Source organism: Podarcis cretensis, assembly GCF_951804945.1.
Source record: "Podarcis cretensis genome assembly, chromosome: 3".
In the NCBI taxonomy this organism is placed as follows: Eukaryota; Metazoa; Chordata; class Lepidosauria; order Squamata; family Lacertidae; genus Podarcis; species Podarcis cretensis.
Genome location: NC_137172.1, coordinates 85160172 through 85177436, shown reverse-complemented (window position 1 = coordinate 85177436; position 17265 = coordinate 85160172). Strand labels below are relative to the sequence as shown.

At 39.8% G+C, this 17265-nt stretch overlaps 1 protein-coding gene and 1 long non-coding RNA gene across 4 annotated transcripts in view; one reads left to right on the top strand and one right to left on the bottom strand.

The window, feature by feature from the left end:
* LOC307212975 overlaps positions 1-17265 on the top strand; it is a 39708-nt gene that overhangs the window by 5117 nt on the left and 17326 nt on the right. The gene's annotated exons all lie outside the window — the stretch shown is intronic.
* Positions 15575-17265, bottom strand: part of HMGN3 (high mobility group nucleosomal binding domain 3) — a 36246-nt gene continuing 34555 nt past the window's right edge. For all 3 annotated transcript variants that reach the window (XM_079970597.1, XM_079970600.1, XM_079970601.1), the window contains one exon: positions 15575-17265. In XM_079970597.1, coding sequence (XP_079826723.1) covers positions 17252-17265 — 14 coding nt within the window. In that variant the 3' untranslated portion in view covers positions 15575-17251.

Below are 17265 nucleotides of genomic sequence, written 5' to 3'. Positions count from 1 at the left end.
AAGTCAGTTAATAGCTAAGGGCCTGTACCTTTGGAAAGTTGTGATTTTTAGTTCACAGTACTGCTTTCAATTGGTTTTTGTCCCTAAATGCAGTTGCCTACCTCACTTCACTACAGTTACTTAATGACAATTACTGTCATGAAGCTAAACCAATCTGCTAAGAAGCTACAACACAGCAGACTAGTGAGCTACCTAATGCTAATGTAGTTTCTGATGCTGTGTATCTATTTCAAAAATTAGGGTTATTTCATAGAAAGCAAGGGCTTTGTTCACTATGAGTGATTGAAAGAAAGCTTGAGTCAACTTACAACTTTCTACAACAGCTACAGAAATGTTCCTCAAAGCTACAAATAAGATCCTTCTCAAAGATTGATCCTGATCTTAGCTTTCTGGTATCATCACCAAGCAAGCCTCAAGATAATAGAAGGGAAAACAACATTTGAGGTGTCAACAGCTCAGAACCAGTGCCCTGATACAAAGGTAGTGTGGGGAGGGGGAGTCCCACAAATTGGCTGTTTGGTGGACAGGAGGACTGCATTAAGCACCCTCTGTCTCTTTCTAAACAGCTGATCAGCTAAATGTTACATTTTTGAAGTGTTACCTTACCCTTGTGCAGTCCCTAATCTGTAGGATGTGAGAGGATAACTGAGTAGTGTTAATTTTTATACACACAAATGAATCTGCTACAAATCTGTAGAGAGTGAGGAAACAGTTCTTGGAAGATGGGTTCCACATGGATTGAGGGGTTACTCAGTCAGGGCACTGATCTTAATACACAGCCTTGTGTTTAATATGTTGCTTCTTTCAAGACATTGGTCAGATGAGTGACTTGCCCTGTAGAACAGTTTAACAATAATATGTGGTGGTATGGAGTGGAATTGCATGATATTTCATTCTCCTTTTACAAATGTCATCAGTTGCTACTATCTAAAATCAATAATAAGCCCATGGGGAGAAGTTACATAGAAGTGTATGCCTACTGTATACTACACAGTTATTCAAGTCTAAGCCTCCTTACGTTAGATATTTCATTTTAAGATACATCACTAGCATCATCTTAAACTACCATTTGCTGGCAGCATTCAAGCTATTTCTTAAGTTGATGAACCATGGTTTATGAAGCCAGGAATGAGAATTTGGATCAAATGTTCTTCCATTCACACAGCAGCTTCATTCTTGGCTTGCTGTAAGCCCAAGTTCCCATTATATCTGAACAGGATGGTTCTGGTTTACTGTCAGTTAACAAGTCAAGATAATGAGCCAGGATTTGAGGGGTGAGGCAGAGAAGGAGCACTTGTTCCCAGAATCATAAACCTTGGTCATCCAAAACCTTGCCGTTGTGTATCTTTCCAACATATGCCATTCCTTTTTAAATTCTGTAAATAACCATTTATCTAGTCTCCTATGGTTATTAAGAATCCTCTGGGTATCGGATGGGGAGCTTTCTAGAGAAAGGATTAAACAGTGTTAAGGTGTATATGGTGTGCATGGAATGTTGCAAGTTCAATCCCTAACCTTTCCAGTTAAAGGCTCTCAGGTAACAACAATCAAAAAGACCCATCCACTGTCACATTAGGTTGCCTAGAGCTAGCGAGACCTATAACCTGGCTTCAGAATATATCGAGAGTCCTTTGGTATCAGAGCAAAACCACCTTGTCCAGCACCCTGTTCTCACTGTAACCAACCAGATAACTAGGGAAAGCCCATAACAGGAGGACATGAACAGCACTCTTCCCACTTGTGTTCCCAGCAACTTGGCTTCAGAGACATACTTCCTCTGACATTGGGGGTAGTACATAGCCATCATGACTAGTAGCCTTTGATAGTCATATGCATGAATTTTAAAGTCCTCCAAGTTAGTGGCCACCACTACATGTTGTGAAAGAAATTTCTGTAGTTTTAATTGCATGCTGTATGAGGAAATGCCTCCTTTTGCACATTCATCTTCATTTGATGAGCCCTAGTTCTAGTAGGGACGCAGGTGGCGCTGTGGGTTAAACCACTGAGCCTAGGGCTTGCTGATCAGAAGGTTGACGGTTCAAATCCCTGTGACAGAGTGAGCTCCTGTTTCTCGATCCCTGCTTCTGCCAACCTACCAGTTCGAAAGCAATTCAAAGTGCAAGTAGATAAATAGGTACCGCTCCGGTGGGAAGGTAAACGGCATTTCCGTGTGCTGCTCTGGTTCGCCAGAAGCGGCTTAGTCATGCTGGCCACATGACCCGGAAGCTGTACGCCGGCTCCCTCGGCCAGTAAAGCAAAATGAGCGCCGCAACCCCAGAGTCAGCCACGACTGGACCTAATGGTCAGGGGTCCCTTTACCTTTACCTAATTCTAGTATTAGGAGAAGAAGAAAACATTCACATTCTACTTTCTGCCAGTGTGTATAATTTTATATGCCTGTATTTTACTTGCCTTTTTCAGATTTAAAAGCCCCAAAGACTTTGTATAAGGCAGCATCATATATATTCATAAAAGCTTGATAAGGCCGCAAACTACTACCAACTGAGTTTAGGCACACAAGATTAGTAAAGTTTTCTGTGGACATAATGCAAGCCTTTCCTGATGCGAAAGTACTTTTTTCTGAAGCATCACATTGCTAGGAAGCAACTTAATTAAGGAAGAATAGAATAATATTTTACTGCAGTTTTCCTTTATCAAAGTTATAACAATATCTTTCAAGAATGATTAATTTGGTGACTCGGAAGGTCTACTGATTGTTCCTTTATTTGTAGGTACGGTATTTTAATGTAGTTCAATGTTTATATTTCTATTTACAATTGATACTAAATCAAGTATTTATAAAACTAATATGAACTGGTTATATCTAACAGAAGTTCTTTGAAAGCCATTAAGAATTCAAATATATTTCTAAAGCTTTTATCGCATATTTATTGTTTTTGCATTCTCTAAATGAGCTACTTCCAAATCAGTTATTCACTATGCATTCAAGTATACAGTTTCCTTACATCATATGTCTGTTTAATGTACATGTAAAACACATAATGTACAAACACATTCCATTTGTCACAATAAGATATATGGGGGAAAGATCAATTATTCCTACTTGGTTAGAACAGTATATTGTCTGCTCTCACAGTCTTGTCTCTTGGGAATTGGCTCTTGCAGCTGTTGAATTGTTTTGCTTACATATTATAAGTGGGGCTATCTACCAATTTAAACCTTTTAGTCAATTAATCATCGTGACTTTCAACAAAATAATTTAAACTTAAATTTCAAATTGATATAAATGAAGGGGCCTTTTTGAGATATTGAAGGAACTGTGAGAGCACACAGTGGATTAAGGAAAAGCTGACGTTCATTTTTGATCACTCAGAATATCCTTTTTCATTCTCTGTTACAGTTACACTAGAACCAAAATAGCTTTAAAAAGAACTGTGTGTTTAAGACTCAGCCTCGCTGTTTAACATTTGCACCTACTGATTAATATAGTAAAAATTCAGCATATTAATTGCCAATTAAATATTTAAGTGGTGGTGGGCAAAGTAAACACATATATTGATGAGACAAACTACCACAAAGCAAGTACTGTCAGCATCTCATGTGAGTGAAACAAAGCAAGGAAATTATGAAAATTTCTGATGGGCAGCTCACACGTTTTTAATGTGCACATATGTGCATGCAATGTATGTGAACTTACAAGGCTGGCTACACTTCCTGATACAGTGTCTGCAGTAATGTGCAGCAGCCAATTTTGCTTGCATGTGAAGGGGTCCTGAGCAGCTATGCCTCCTGCTAATAACATCCTTGATTAGTTATTAGTCAAAATGCAGCACTTACACACAGCCCAACAAGACAACAGCATGAACCCACCGACAGCATACGATTCAGTAGGGCTAACTTAATCCAAAAAACTCCCCCTGATACATGCACAAACAAATCCCACTGTAGCCAATGAAAAACAACTGGTTGTCCACCTCAACCTCTCACCACCAAGGAAACATAACAAGCGAATAGAAAGAGAGCCTACCCAAGTGATGCTGACCCAAAAACCCCACACATACACTAAGTAAAAGAACACAAATTTTACCACCCTACCCCCTCTCTTGTCCCATCCCCCGTCCCCTTTCTTCCCAACCCTATACTGCATCTAACGTCAATGTCTCACAGCAAATGTAACTAATCTGTAGAAAAAACCTGAAGAAAGCGACAGTGCATGTGCTTTTGTAAACGAAAATCTTTAATTAAAAGTATTTTTTTAATGCAGCACTTATTTGCCTGTTCATTGCATTTTATATTCACCTGTTATGCAAATGCATTCATTGCAATGCATGTTTTTATTGTTTTAGCTACTATCTTTGCCTCCTTAATTTTGCCATTCTTGGGTTGTTTTAATTGTATTTGTGGTGGGGCTGCTGTTAACGCCAGTCGAGAAACTGCAGTTAGTGCAGAATGCAATGGCTAGCTTTCTATTTGGGGCAATTTATTGCAAATTTGTGACACCATCTTTTTATTTAAAAAACAATTGAACTGGTTTTAGTATGCTACTGGGCCAGGTTTAAGCTTTTGATATTTATCTATAAAGCCGTAAGCAACTTCTGACCAGGTTCTCTAAAGGAATGCCTTCTCCCTTAAGATTGTAAAATGATGCCCTCCTGTTTGTTCCGCAGTCAGTGGAGGCAACTTCTGACCAGGTTCTCTAAAGGAATGCCTTCTCCCTTAAGATTGTAAAATGATGCCCTCCTGTTTGTTCCGCAGTCAGTGGAGGTCTGTTTGCAACAATAAAGAGGTGGATGTTTTCTGTTATTGCACATGGTTTATAGAAAAGCTCCCTTCTGAGATAAGGCAAGCATCTACTTTTCCTTCATTACTGGCACTTGCTGAATGACTACTTCCTATTCTAGGCTTGGCCTGGCAATTAATACCAGCATATCGAGCTTTTCCAGACTTTGTTCCTGCTGCATTTACTGTGATATTATTATTATTATTATTATTATTATTATTGGTAAAAAAGCATTTTAAAGCAAATAAATTATTGTTGTTATCCTGGAAGCCAAACATATTTATGAAAAAGTTGGGGTATAAATTCCTAAAATAATAAATTAATCAATACATCTTTTGTGGGATGGATACTGGGTTTTCATAGTGGAAAGCACTTCCTTGCCCCCCCCAACCACGTGCACACACACACACACAAAGCACAACACACTTCTATCTGCATAGATGAATAAACAGTACTCTTTTTAAAAAATGCATACCTCTATGGTCTGCTTTCCAAAGATTGAAATGTAGTGTTTGTTTAATTTGAGAATCAGTTGTTGTATTTCTTAGTATTTCAGCTGCAGACAACAACTAGTGAATGGTAGGTGACAGGAGCAGCAGCAAACAGGCCTGGTGTCAGTACCTGGACCAGCATGGTGCTGATGCTGACTGTTGCAATATCCTTTCTTTTTAATACCATATTTATGTGACTCTAATGTGCACCTCAATTTTCAAAACCTTGAAACCAAAGAAGTATTTAGTAGCAAATGTAAATGCACCATCAAATCTAATGTGCACTCTAATTTCTGTGACATAATTTGGCCAAAAAAGGTGTGCATTACATTCAAGTAAATACAGTGCGTATGTCACAGAGTTCTAGACCTTTATTATTATCATTATTATTATTATTTATTTTATACACACACACACACACACACACATATTTCCCACAGCAAAGTGATGTGCATTCACAAAAAATGTGCGTAGCAGCAGGGCAACAGAAGCAAACTCCATTTTATTCCCATAGTCACGATGATCCTATTATTTAACTGAGTTTAAAACATGAAACTACACCTGCTCAGAATATTTCTTGTTTAAATTGGGGCTGTCTGTGTTTCAATCTCACGTATCAAGAATATAGAAGCAGCTGTAAAGCATAGAATGACCTGAGGCGATGGGGAGAGAAATGTTAATTCTGTTTCACAACTGAGGTAATACATGTGGCCATCTAAAGGGGGAGGGTAGCTTGTAAGACCATTAAGTCCAGGTTCTGAAATTATCTACCTGCACCACTGCTGTATAGTAAATGCTCTAATTAGAACACCCAAATCGGTCCATTCATTCAATAGTAAATTATGTATTAAGTGTTTTTTGCAAGCTTCGCTGCAGGTTTCTGTCCGAAAGGTAGTTAATGTGAAGAAACCTGCTGAGTGAGGCTTTTCTTCTGTGCTTGCCCTGAAAAGTAAAAATATAATAATCCCTTTCTTATATATCATATAGTCCTAGTGCCGTCTAAAACAAAACATTATTTTGAGGCAGAGCTTTATTTTAGAAATGTCAGCTCTATTGGCAGCAGGTGGGCTGCTGAAATTATTCCTGAATTAAAATCCAGTCTACTTGTCGTCTTTTAGGTTGCGCAGAGTCAAAGCACTGCCACGATATTTGTGTCCCTAGCTGGCTGGTGAGATCACAGCAGAATGTGTCTTAACACCACCAGCAAATGTTGCTGTTGTGCAGTAGATAATAGAGTGTGTGATGATAGGAATTATATACCGGTAGTTATTTATGTTCGGCAACATAGCAACATCTCAGTCATCACACAGTCTGCTCTGGCAATACAGCACTCTACGTGAAATAACGTGACACATTAGCTACAGCTGACTTGCCATATAAAAGGCCAGGGCTGCACCTCTAGCATTAGAAAGTAGTGGACACTATTGAGGCTGTGCCACTCACCTGACCTTTATTCAGCTAAGTCATGACAGCATAAGGGGTGGGTACTAAGCCTCCAAACTAAAGCACAATATACACCAGGAGGCTTGATTTGGTCAGAATCAAGTATACACTTCCGGAGTTAACACTAAATACATTACTTCTGGTAATGTAGAAGAATAGACAATGCTGGTCTCTAGTACTAGGTTTGAACGGTGATTCTGGATCATCATCATCAACATCATCATCATCATCATCATAATAATAATAATAATAATAATAATAATAAATTTTATTCATACCCCGCCCTCTCCAGTCAGAGCCGGGCTCAGGGCGGCTAACACCAATAACATCACAGTAAAAACATAATAGGCGGAAAAGAAAAAGAAAAGAAAAAACCAATTTAAAATACAGGTTAAAATGCAATTTAAAATGCAGCCTCATTTTAAAAGTAGTCGATAAATCATACTAGCATATTAATTAGCATATTATTATTATTTATTAGTCCTCAGTATCATTTGATGCTCTTGCTCTCATTTTGAAAACATATCCATATTCTGCAAATAAAGTTATTTTTATACAATACTACACTATACTACACTGAAATGTTTAAATGTTGCTTTGATTGTCCTTGAATCTTCCCACCACTCTTGCCATCCTCTCCTGTGTGGCACACCATGCCCATTGAGAACCATGGTCCCAGACTCTCTTTCGGGTGCTCCTCAGTCTTTTCATTAAGGCTGTCTAGCAACGAAAGCATACTAGGGCCTCTTGTCCCTGTCTCCTTGGGCCCCCAAAATGGCAACCCCTCTGACATAGGCAGTCTCAACCCAACCAGCAGGTAAGAACTGGGAATGCAGCCCAGGTGTTTGAACCAACCCCCTTCAGCACAGCTCTTCCCCAAGTAGTGCAATAGGAAGTTCCCAGCAAGCCTTCCACTTCTCCTCTTGCACAGGATTGCTATGGTTGTAAATATTTCAGTCAACATCCCAGCCCCCTAGATCTGTCTAATTGTAATAAGAAGTTCCTTCTAAAGATAGCTGCTATTGAAGGTGGATGGCAAGGTGTGTAAAACAGGTTGATTCAGACAGTAAGGCTGAGAAGCCTTTGGCAGTCCATCTGTACTGAAAAGTTACAAGCATTGATTCAGATCAGCTCCCACTCTGTCCTACTACTTGACGCCTTTTAAAGTGGCACTGCAAAGAGAGATGCAGGAGTTAAGATAAGCCTTTAGCTCTTGGGAGGGGGGTCAAGAAATTTACACAGGCAAAAGCGCCAAAAGTGTCAAAACAGCTTTAAAGACAATCTGAAGGTAATAGAATATATAAGAAATTATATTCTGCTAAATGGAAGGTAGCTTTTGGGAAATAAACTGAACACAAACACTACACTACTTTTAAGTTATCATTTCATCGTAATAGAAACACAGTTCTGAACAGCTGAAGAATACTAATTTCTACCCTGCCTTTTGATGAAATCATCATACGTAGAAACCTGCCATACTGCTTAGTGACCTATGCATGTTGCTGCTCAGAGATTAACCGTTTCATTTGACGAAGAAACAAAATACAGATGAGGACTGTAGGACTGGTGATGCAGTCCTTGAAAAATAGATGGTGTTTTTTAATGCAGTCTTCATAAACCAGTGACACGTTTAGTTACTACTGCTAATAAGAACTTAAGCTGGATAACTCGTCAATGGGATTTGTATCCAAACATAAACCTAATTACTCAGAAGAAAGCCCCATTAATTTCAGTAGGATCTGCTTCCAAGTAAATGTGCAAAGGAAGTGTTTATTCAACTTAAATTAGGGTACTTTAGCTTAATGTAAAATAGAGTTTTCTTTTACATTGTAGTATGCTATAGGTATACCAGCTTTGATTGCGTTTTCCATTTCCCTCTAATTAAATGCCAATAAAGTAATAGTTACAGACATTTTAAAAATTATTAAAGGTTCAATTGAAAAAAATGATTATGTAAAAACTCATAATGAAACTCATTTCACCATATGGGTGAAATACGGAGCTGTAAAAGAAAAGCCATTGCTGTTGTAGAATATAAATAAAGTAAAAACAGCAGAAGTAAACTGATATTGCTGGCATCCGTCTGTCTCCGGAGACAGTGGAGGAGTGTGCCTTTGGGGGTGAAGTCAAGCTGTTATCCACCTGCTGTGGCTGTAGAGACCAATACAGGAGAGACATGTTTTGTTGAAGCTGGGGCAGATGAAGGTGTCCAGTTCTGCTGATGCATGTGTACCATGGCATTTCTTCTTTCTGCGCTCCTCCCAGTGGTCATTCCTCCTCTGGTTACTGCTGTGTTTACACAACGTGGCTGATTGTCACCAGACTCTGCGGTCATCTACAAGGGATTCCCACACGGTCAAATTAAGGTTGCTAGCCTTCATGTCACATTTGCAGACATCGGAGTTGGTCTGCCAATGGTCCTGGTACCTGAAGCCAGCTCTCCGTAGAGCATGTTCTTGGGGATTCTGCAATCTTAATTCTGTAGACGTGACCAAGCAAGCATAGATGTCACTGAGACTGAAATGCAAACATCTGGGAATGTGGGCTTGGGAGAGTACATCTTTGTTTCAGACTGTCCTGCCACGTGGTGCCCAAAATCTTCCTGATGCAGTGCATGAGGAAGGCATTAAGGCATCACTCCTGCTGGGTGTTAAGCTGCCCACATCTCACTACCATAAAGCAGTGTGCACAACACACAAGCCTGGTAAACTTTGATATAAAAAGGTGAAGGACCCCTGAGAGTTAAGTCCAGTCGCAGACGACTCTGGGGTTGCAGCGCTCATCTTGCTTTACAGGCCGAGGGAACCAGCGTTTATCCGCAGAAAGTTTTTCCAGGTCATGTGAACAGCATGACTAAGCCGCTTCTGGCACAACAGAACACCAAAACCAGAGCAGCGCACGGAAACGCTGTTTACCTTCCCACCAGAGCAGTACTGTACCTAGTTATCTGCTTGCATTTTTTGGCGTCTTTCGAACTGCTAGGTTGGCAGGAGCTGGGACCGAGCAACGGGAGCTCACCCCGTTGTGGGGATTCGAACCGCCAACCTTCTGACTGGCAAGCCCAAGAGGTTCAGTGGTTTAGACCACAGCGCCACATGCGCCAAAGTGGGTGTAGTTAGTGAGAGATATTTAAGGCCAGTGAAGTGGGATATTTAGAACAATCCCACTTCTACTTTCATAGCAAAGTATAAAGGGGCCATTTGTGTACAATTAGTTGTTGTTCTAAATATCCCACTTCTTCACTGGCCTTAAATATCTCTAACTACCCACAACCATCAGCTACATGGTTTGTTGAAAAATAAAACGGGGCGCTCAAACTCTGACAGCAAATTTCAGGTAGCAGAAAGAGAGGGAATCTAGAACTGCAAAGGTTTGTCTCCATTCGATATTTAATCCCCTGGGTATTTTGTTCGCAGATGTACAAAAGGATTAGTATAACCTCAGCTGTTCAAAATTCTATTGACTGTGTTATTTTTTTGCTACAGAGTAATCTATCCATTCTTACTGCAGCCACAGCCCACTATTCTAAACCCCAAAATGTATCTCCTTTTCAAGCCGCATCCACACTACGTATCCAACTTGCTACTGTCTGCAACTACTACAACCTCCACACTAGTTGCCATCCTACAGCAAGGACAGTTACTCAGTATGGTGGTACCTCAGGTTAAGAACTTAATTCGTTCTGGAGGTCCGTTCTTAACCTGAGGTACCACTTTAGCCAATGGGGCCTCCCACCGCCGCCACACCGCTGCAGTGCGATTTCTGTTCTCATCTTGAAGCATAGTTCTTAACCCAAGGTACTATTTCTGGGTTAGCAGAGTCTGTAACCTGAAGTGTCTGTAACCCAAAGCATCTGTAACCCGAGGTACCACTGTATAGCCAATTGGCCAGGAAAAGGTCAGTAGGGGTTTGGAGTCCAACATCTAGCCTGCCTCCACAGATCAGCCCTCGCCTCCTATACAATAGACAGTTCATTTTTCAGTAGTGTTTTGTGATGCCACTTAGCTTGGCTTTGTGATAAACAGGCAACAACTTCTTTTTTTAAGGTACAGGGGGATTTTGGGGGCAGGAGAGGGGCAGAATGGTTTCTAACCACCTGAGCTGCATAAGGACTCTATGGCATTTCAAAGCAGAAGTCAAAAGTTATCTTGTCTGTTTTGGAGATCATACTCAGAATTATGTAATGTTGATCAGCTGCTCCATGACATACTTAAGCTGCCCTGTTGGATCCAGAAAATTGTGATTTACTTCACTTTCCATTGCTGCACTTTCAATCTTGGTAACAAGAAGCTGTGATTTTTCTTGATTTCTAGTTAAGAATACACATTACAAGATTCTGCCATTTCCACTGTCTGTGACGCAGGAGTATAGATTCCCCTGCTATCTAACCTTTAAAGTACATCTTTTCATAATACTCAGCTTCAAAATCACATATCAGAATGAGTTTTCTAGAATCCATCATTTATAGTGGGATCCAAATTACCTGACACCGGTCTTCTGCAATAAGGAGAGGCTTTATGGTGTGTATTCAAACTCAGAAATTGTCCAGGCTACTGGTGCACATCATTCTGCAATAAAACTATGTTTACAAATAGTTCTGAAACCTTAAATGTTTTTTCCTTTTAAAATATGAAAAATATATTAAATTACTTATTAACAAAATAATATAAAAACCTACTTGACTAAACAGACTTCTCAAGAAAGTCAAGGCCAGATAAAGGTTTTCTGGAACTTCTGGTTTCAAGAACTGTACTTGCCTCAATTTGTGTTTACAAATGTGATAGAATCTAACAGTTGTGCAAAAAATTGTAAATCGTAACATTTTAGGTGTCCCAAATCAGTCACATTTTGTACATTGTTATTTGAAGTTTCTCCTTTGATGTTTAAAGAACTACTAGCACTAGCAGGGCAAAATCAGAAAAAAGGACATGCAATGGAAGAATCAATTTTGTTGTAAATAGCTCTTGTAAAATGGCAGGGGCAACAGAGGGCCTACATCAGCTTTCCAAACTTTTCATGTTGGTGACATACTTTTTATACATGCATCATTTAGCCACATAGTAATTCAGTTTTACTAGCAAACCGGAGGTTAAACTAACCCATTTCCAGCTCCAGGAGGAGCATGGGGAGCGTTCACATGATGCGCCTACAAACTGCAGCCAACACACTGACATGTTGCAAAACAGTTTGGAAAGCTCTGGGCTACGCAATTGGAAAGCCAGCAGGGTATGTTGGACCTATTGTGCAGTCTTCTCCAAAGGAGAAAGCTGTTATATGTAACACAGGGATCAGGTTTGCTGTGGGGACCCCTGTGTTTTGTTAACATGAAGAACCTGTGTCCTTAATACCTCCATGCATTTCCATGGGAAGCACAGCTCAAGGATGTGCAAATGCATATTTTACCAGTAAGCAGCAGGAGACGATGGTGCAATATGAGTGGACCAGCAGCAAAGTTGATTGCTTCCTTTAGTCTGAAGCCACTTGTAAAGTATGTATTAATTGGTTTTCACTTTTTCTCTCCTGAACCATGATTTTCAAAGAGAGGGAGTGAGAGGGACAAGGTTGATGTTGACACAACTCTGTTGGCGTGAATCCCTACTTAAAATCTTTTTTAAAAAATTAGAAAAGTCTGATAATGGTTGAAGATTAGGATGCAGAGCGGGCTGCACCAGCTTCTTGCATGATCTTTGGTAACATACAAAACAGCTGGTCTGAAGGACATACCCTAAGAAGAAGCATCTATGTACACCTAAGCAATACTCTGATACAGAAGCAAGTGGAAAGGCAGACTCTACTCAGCACACACAAAAATGCTGCAGTGTTTTTTGTTTCTTATGTTTGTCCATCTTTCATTAAGTTAAAAATAGGCTATACCATCGATGAGGAAGCAGTCACACTCAAAACTTCCATTCCCTAGGGAGTTCCAGGGTAAAAACACTAATGTGTCTGGCTAGAGACTTATTTCAGACAGGAAAGCAGAGATACAAAAGCGAAGGCAGATAAACAGCACCTGCTCCCTTATTAGGAAGGCAGTTGATAGGGTGCGGGTCTGGTGTGTTCCCATAACACCACAGCCAGGGATTTGGGAAGCAGGGTGGGGATGAGCAAAATACAGCAGCTTTCTTCATTTCCCATGCAACAAAATATTGTGTGTGCATATTACTTCTGCAGAATAATGTAAACCCTACTCCCAGAAAAAACACTGACAATTTCCAGCTCTGTCCCTTACACATAGTATCATTGTTTCACAGTACATTGAAACACAGCCACTAAATCTTATTTGTTTGAAAAGCTGATACCAATGTTTCCTTACTCATAATGGATTGAATTCGGTGAGGATTAGTAGGACTTTGGATGCTCGTGATTAACTAAAACCCCTTTAATTTAAACGAGTCTGCTCCAAGTACAATTTACACCTCGTTTCAATTCAAAGATATTAGATTTGTTATCTTTGGAAGGGAAAATATGAATCCCTGTGACCCATGTGTGTGGGGTGAATAATATAATAAATGCATCGGTTGGGTGCCTCGATTCAAAACATGGGGCAGTAGCAGAGTTTACTGCTGCTAAACTTTTGTGAGTTTAAACTGGGACTATAGGTTGTTAGACTCTTTTATCCCGTTTAGTCTGCTTGGAAAGTGCTCCTATTTCTACCCCTCTTGCAATGAACAGCCCACACACTGCTAAATAAGTTTTAAATGCTTTACTTACAAAATGTTCCAAAGGTCAAATTCATGCATTTCTCAAAGCAGCAGCAATGGAGAATACAGGCAGAATACGCTTGGGTCAAAAATACAGAGCGATAGCTTCAAACACATGTTCAAAGCTTGGCGCTTGCTTAGGCAAGTCTTCCTTGGTCAATTAGATGACATAGAGAGAGAAGGAACAGGAAGGGAAGGCTTTACGTTCTCTCTCATCAGAGAAGGGGGGCGTGACCTAGTTGAGTCTAGGAATCCAGCTCTGTAGTCTTAAGCCCTTCATGCACTAACTAGCACTCATGCAGTTATGTTTGATTGTATGCTATTCATCAGAGGCTCCTGGAGGGTACTGACACCTTCAGGAAGGCATCTCTTACTAGGTTGTGTTGAGTTAGCACTCTTAAGAGCCTAATCCCAAGGTCTGGGTTCTCCATTTTATCTTGGGGGTTACCATCCTCTTCCTCATTTCTCTCAGCACTATTTAGGTAGTATGGTCCTATGGACAATGTTTTTCCACTTTAGAGAGGGAGGTTTATTCAACTTACTAGTGAAATCAGGTGAGTGGCACCCGGAGAAGGCCTTGTTAGTTGTGGTGCTCAGTCTATCAAATTCCCTTTCAAGACATGTTTGTTTGACACCAGCTGCACAATCTTTTCGTCACTGAGTGCTATTTTAACATATAAACTATGCTTTATTTTTTACTTCGGTATTGTATCTTGCTTTTGTTAAACTGTCTGAAAGTATTGCTAACGGTATAAAACCTTTAATTAAATATTACTCGGATTCTGCAAACACCAAGAGCTGCTCCTTACGTTGCAGTGACCTAAACAGTGTAAAACAAAATAAAAGTTTAATGGTTTGAAAGCCATCCAAGTTGGTAGTCATTACTGCATTTTGTGGTAGCAAATTACAGAGTTTAAAGAAAGATTTGTGTAAATAAATATTTCCTTTTGTCTTCCCTGAATCTTCCAATATCAAGGGAGAAAAAATTCCCTGTATCTTTTCCAAACTAAAAAGCCGAAATTGTTGTAATCTTTCCACATAGTGGAAGTTCACTTTAGCCACTGGTTAATTTTGCTTGCTATTCTCTGTATATTTTTCAGCTCTGCAATAGCTTTTTCTGAGATGTGGTGACCAGAACTGTAGTTTTTCAAGTGTGGTCACACCACAAATCTATGTAACAGCAATATATCATGTTGATCTAGGGAAGAAGCTATGACAGACATAACATAAACTGAGACTGCAATGTTTTGCAGAAAAGCATGGATGAGAACATATTCACCCATGCAGAGTACATCGTATCACTTTCCCTTTGACCTTGCCTCCTACATATTCTCTCCAAGGCAAGATAGCATTTCCAGGAAAGGAAGTACTTTAAATGAGGTTTACATATTATTTCAAACTGAATGCACTCTTAAGGCACCAGGCACTTTTAAGTTAGCGTTTCACAGCTGAAGCATTTGGTTCCTGCAATCCAAATGGACTTGCTGGGGGGGAGGGGAAATAACCTGTCTGGAACATACCTGCTCTAAGCTAAATTAAAGCAGAGACACAAAAAGGTTAGAAGGCTATGATTTCTGACTAGATTTAATTCCTAATTTGTCCAGCACATGAATACTTTCCCAAACTCTTGGTCAAGGCAATCTCTGCTCACTCCATTTTCAGTCAGTAGAACAGCATTAAGGGCTGGGCAATAAATCTCTTGTGTCTTAATTACCTATCTGTAAGATGGAAGATAATAATACCTTCCTACATCAAAGGGATGTTGCAAAGAAATTCATTAGTGTGCATGTGTTAAGAGATTCAAACTCTGGTGAGAGCAGCTAAATAACAAAGTCGATAGAGCTTCACGGCAGGAAGCAAATCACAGGGCAATTGTGTATGCTTAGGTAGGACATTCTCTATTAAAGGAAACAGCTGGGTTTTGTTTAAAAACCAATCCAATGCACTGTGATCTGGTGAGGATTAATGAAAATATAATAATGCATTTGCATATAAACATGTTCTGAAGCTTTTGTATGTCACTTTATTCTTGTATATCAACACAAGATGCACTTGTTAGGTGTAGTTTCCCTCCATTTCTGTAATGTGTGTGTATAACAGAGGAGCTAAACCAACTGAAATGAAACAATATTTTTCAAAGTAGGAGGCTACTGCAGGTGGTACCATTTTTGCCCAGTCCTAAATAAAGACAGTAGGGGTTAGGTGATAATTACTTCATTTATTGACTGAAACATGCATATATTCCTAGACATTATGGCCACCAGCACAGCAATGAAAATAAATGTTATGAAAAGACAAGAAATATTTTCCTTTCCCACTCTGCAAACAATAGAAATATTCAAGTTCCAGGCAAAAAAATAGGAGAAAAATAGAGAGGGGGAGATGACCAGATGCTTATAATGGACCAAAGCAGTGTTAGCATGGGCACTAGAAATCATTCAGTTTGTTTAACACCACCGTTACAACCCCAGACCTTTTAATATATTCCAGCTTCATCCTCTCTACCAGGTACCACATGATGTTGTTTAACCTCCATTGACCACCATTCCTCCAATAAAGCAGGTGGAATTGCCAAATAAGAGATTAAAAGCAGGAACATAACAGAAATTACAGTGGCATAATCTCCAGTGTTTACATGGAACAGGGGTTTAGTTAAGAGGAGATGTGAAATCAAAGCTGCATCTCATAAGCGATAAAGAAATTGAGTTTCCAAAGCTCAGCTTCTGCTGTTACAGTGCTATTTACGTTGAAGCAGGAAACAAAAATGCTGGAAAAAGACCCCTCGCAGGCATGGCCAAACTTGGCCCTCCAGCTGTTTTGGGACTACAATTCCCATCATCCCTGACCACTGGTCCTGTTAGCTAGGGATGATGGGAGTTGTAGTCCCAAAACATCTGGAGGGCCAAGTTTGGCCATGCCTGGCTGGGCATTTTAGACCTTGTGCTAAAATGTCAGACCTTGGACCCAGCCAGCCATGTATGGCAGCCCACCAGGGCTCAAGAAGCTTTCTGGTTTTGCATATGCAGACATGACTTCTGAAACGCCTAACAGCCTACAATGTATGGTTGGCTGGCTACTTACGACACAGCGTTGCAAGCTGTGCTGGTCTGCATATGTGAATCTTTTCGCACAGATCTGCATGTATTATGAGTGCTCCATGGAGATCACACAGCACTTTGGCTTTCACCTAAAACCCACTTAGTTGGAATTATTTTGTATTTTAAATCCTCTGGTTCTAAACAATGAGCTGTATTGCCAAATTATTAAGTTATGAAATCAATGGGACATATCTTCTAAATAAGTGTGCTTAGTATCCTCCCAGCCAGAGCGAAGTTATCTATAAGGCAGCATATCTCAGATTTAGTGAAAATATTGGGGGGTTATATTTGCTGGCAAGGAGACGTCATTATTGTCAACAAATGAAAAGAACCCAAAAGAGTCAGCAGGTGGCCATTATCTGTACATGTTTCATTAAAATCGCATAAACCTTAAGTACAAAAACACCACGGATTATTGCTCTAGAAAAAACCGCAAGAAAAACCCAAACACCCACAGTAAAAACATCACCATATGCACAAGACGTACATTTCTGAAAAGCAAGAATATGGAATGCTGGTCCAACCTTACAAACACTTTTTCCCCTCCCCCAATGTTAAGCTGATACTTTTTTAAAACTTGGCAACATTGGGGATTTCTAGAAGCGTGGGTATGGAAGGAGGGAAATGTTCATATACAGTTTGTCAACTTATTTTAAGTCCTAAAAAATTAGCATTTACAAAATACTTGATAAAAATATCTTTTAAAAGTTGTCTAGAGGTACATAAAATCATCCTCAAATGTTCATGTCAGTTCACACGCACTTGTCATCTACTGATTCAGTTCTCTGTAC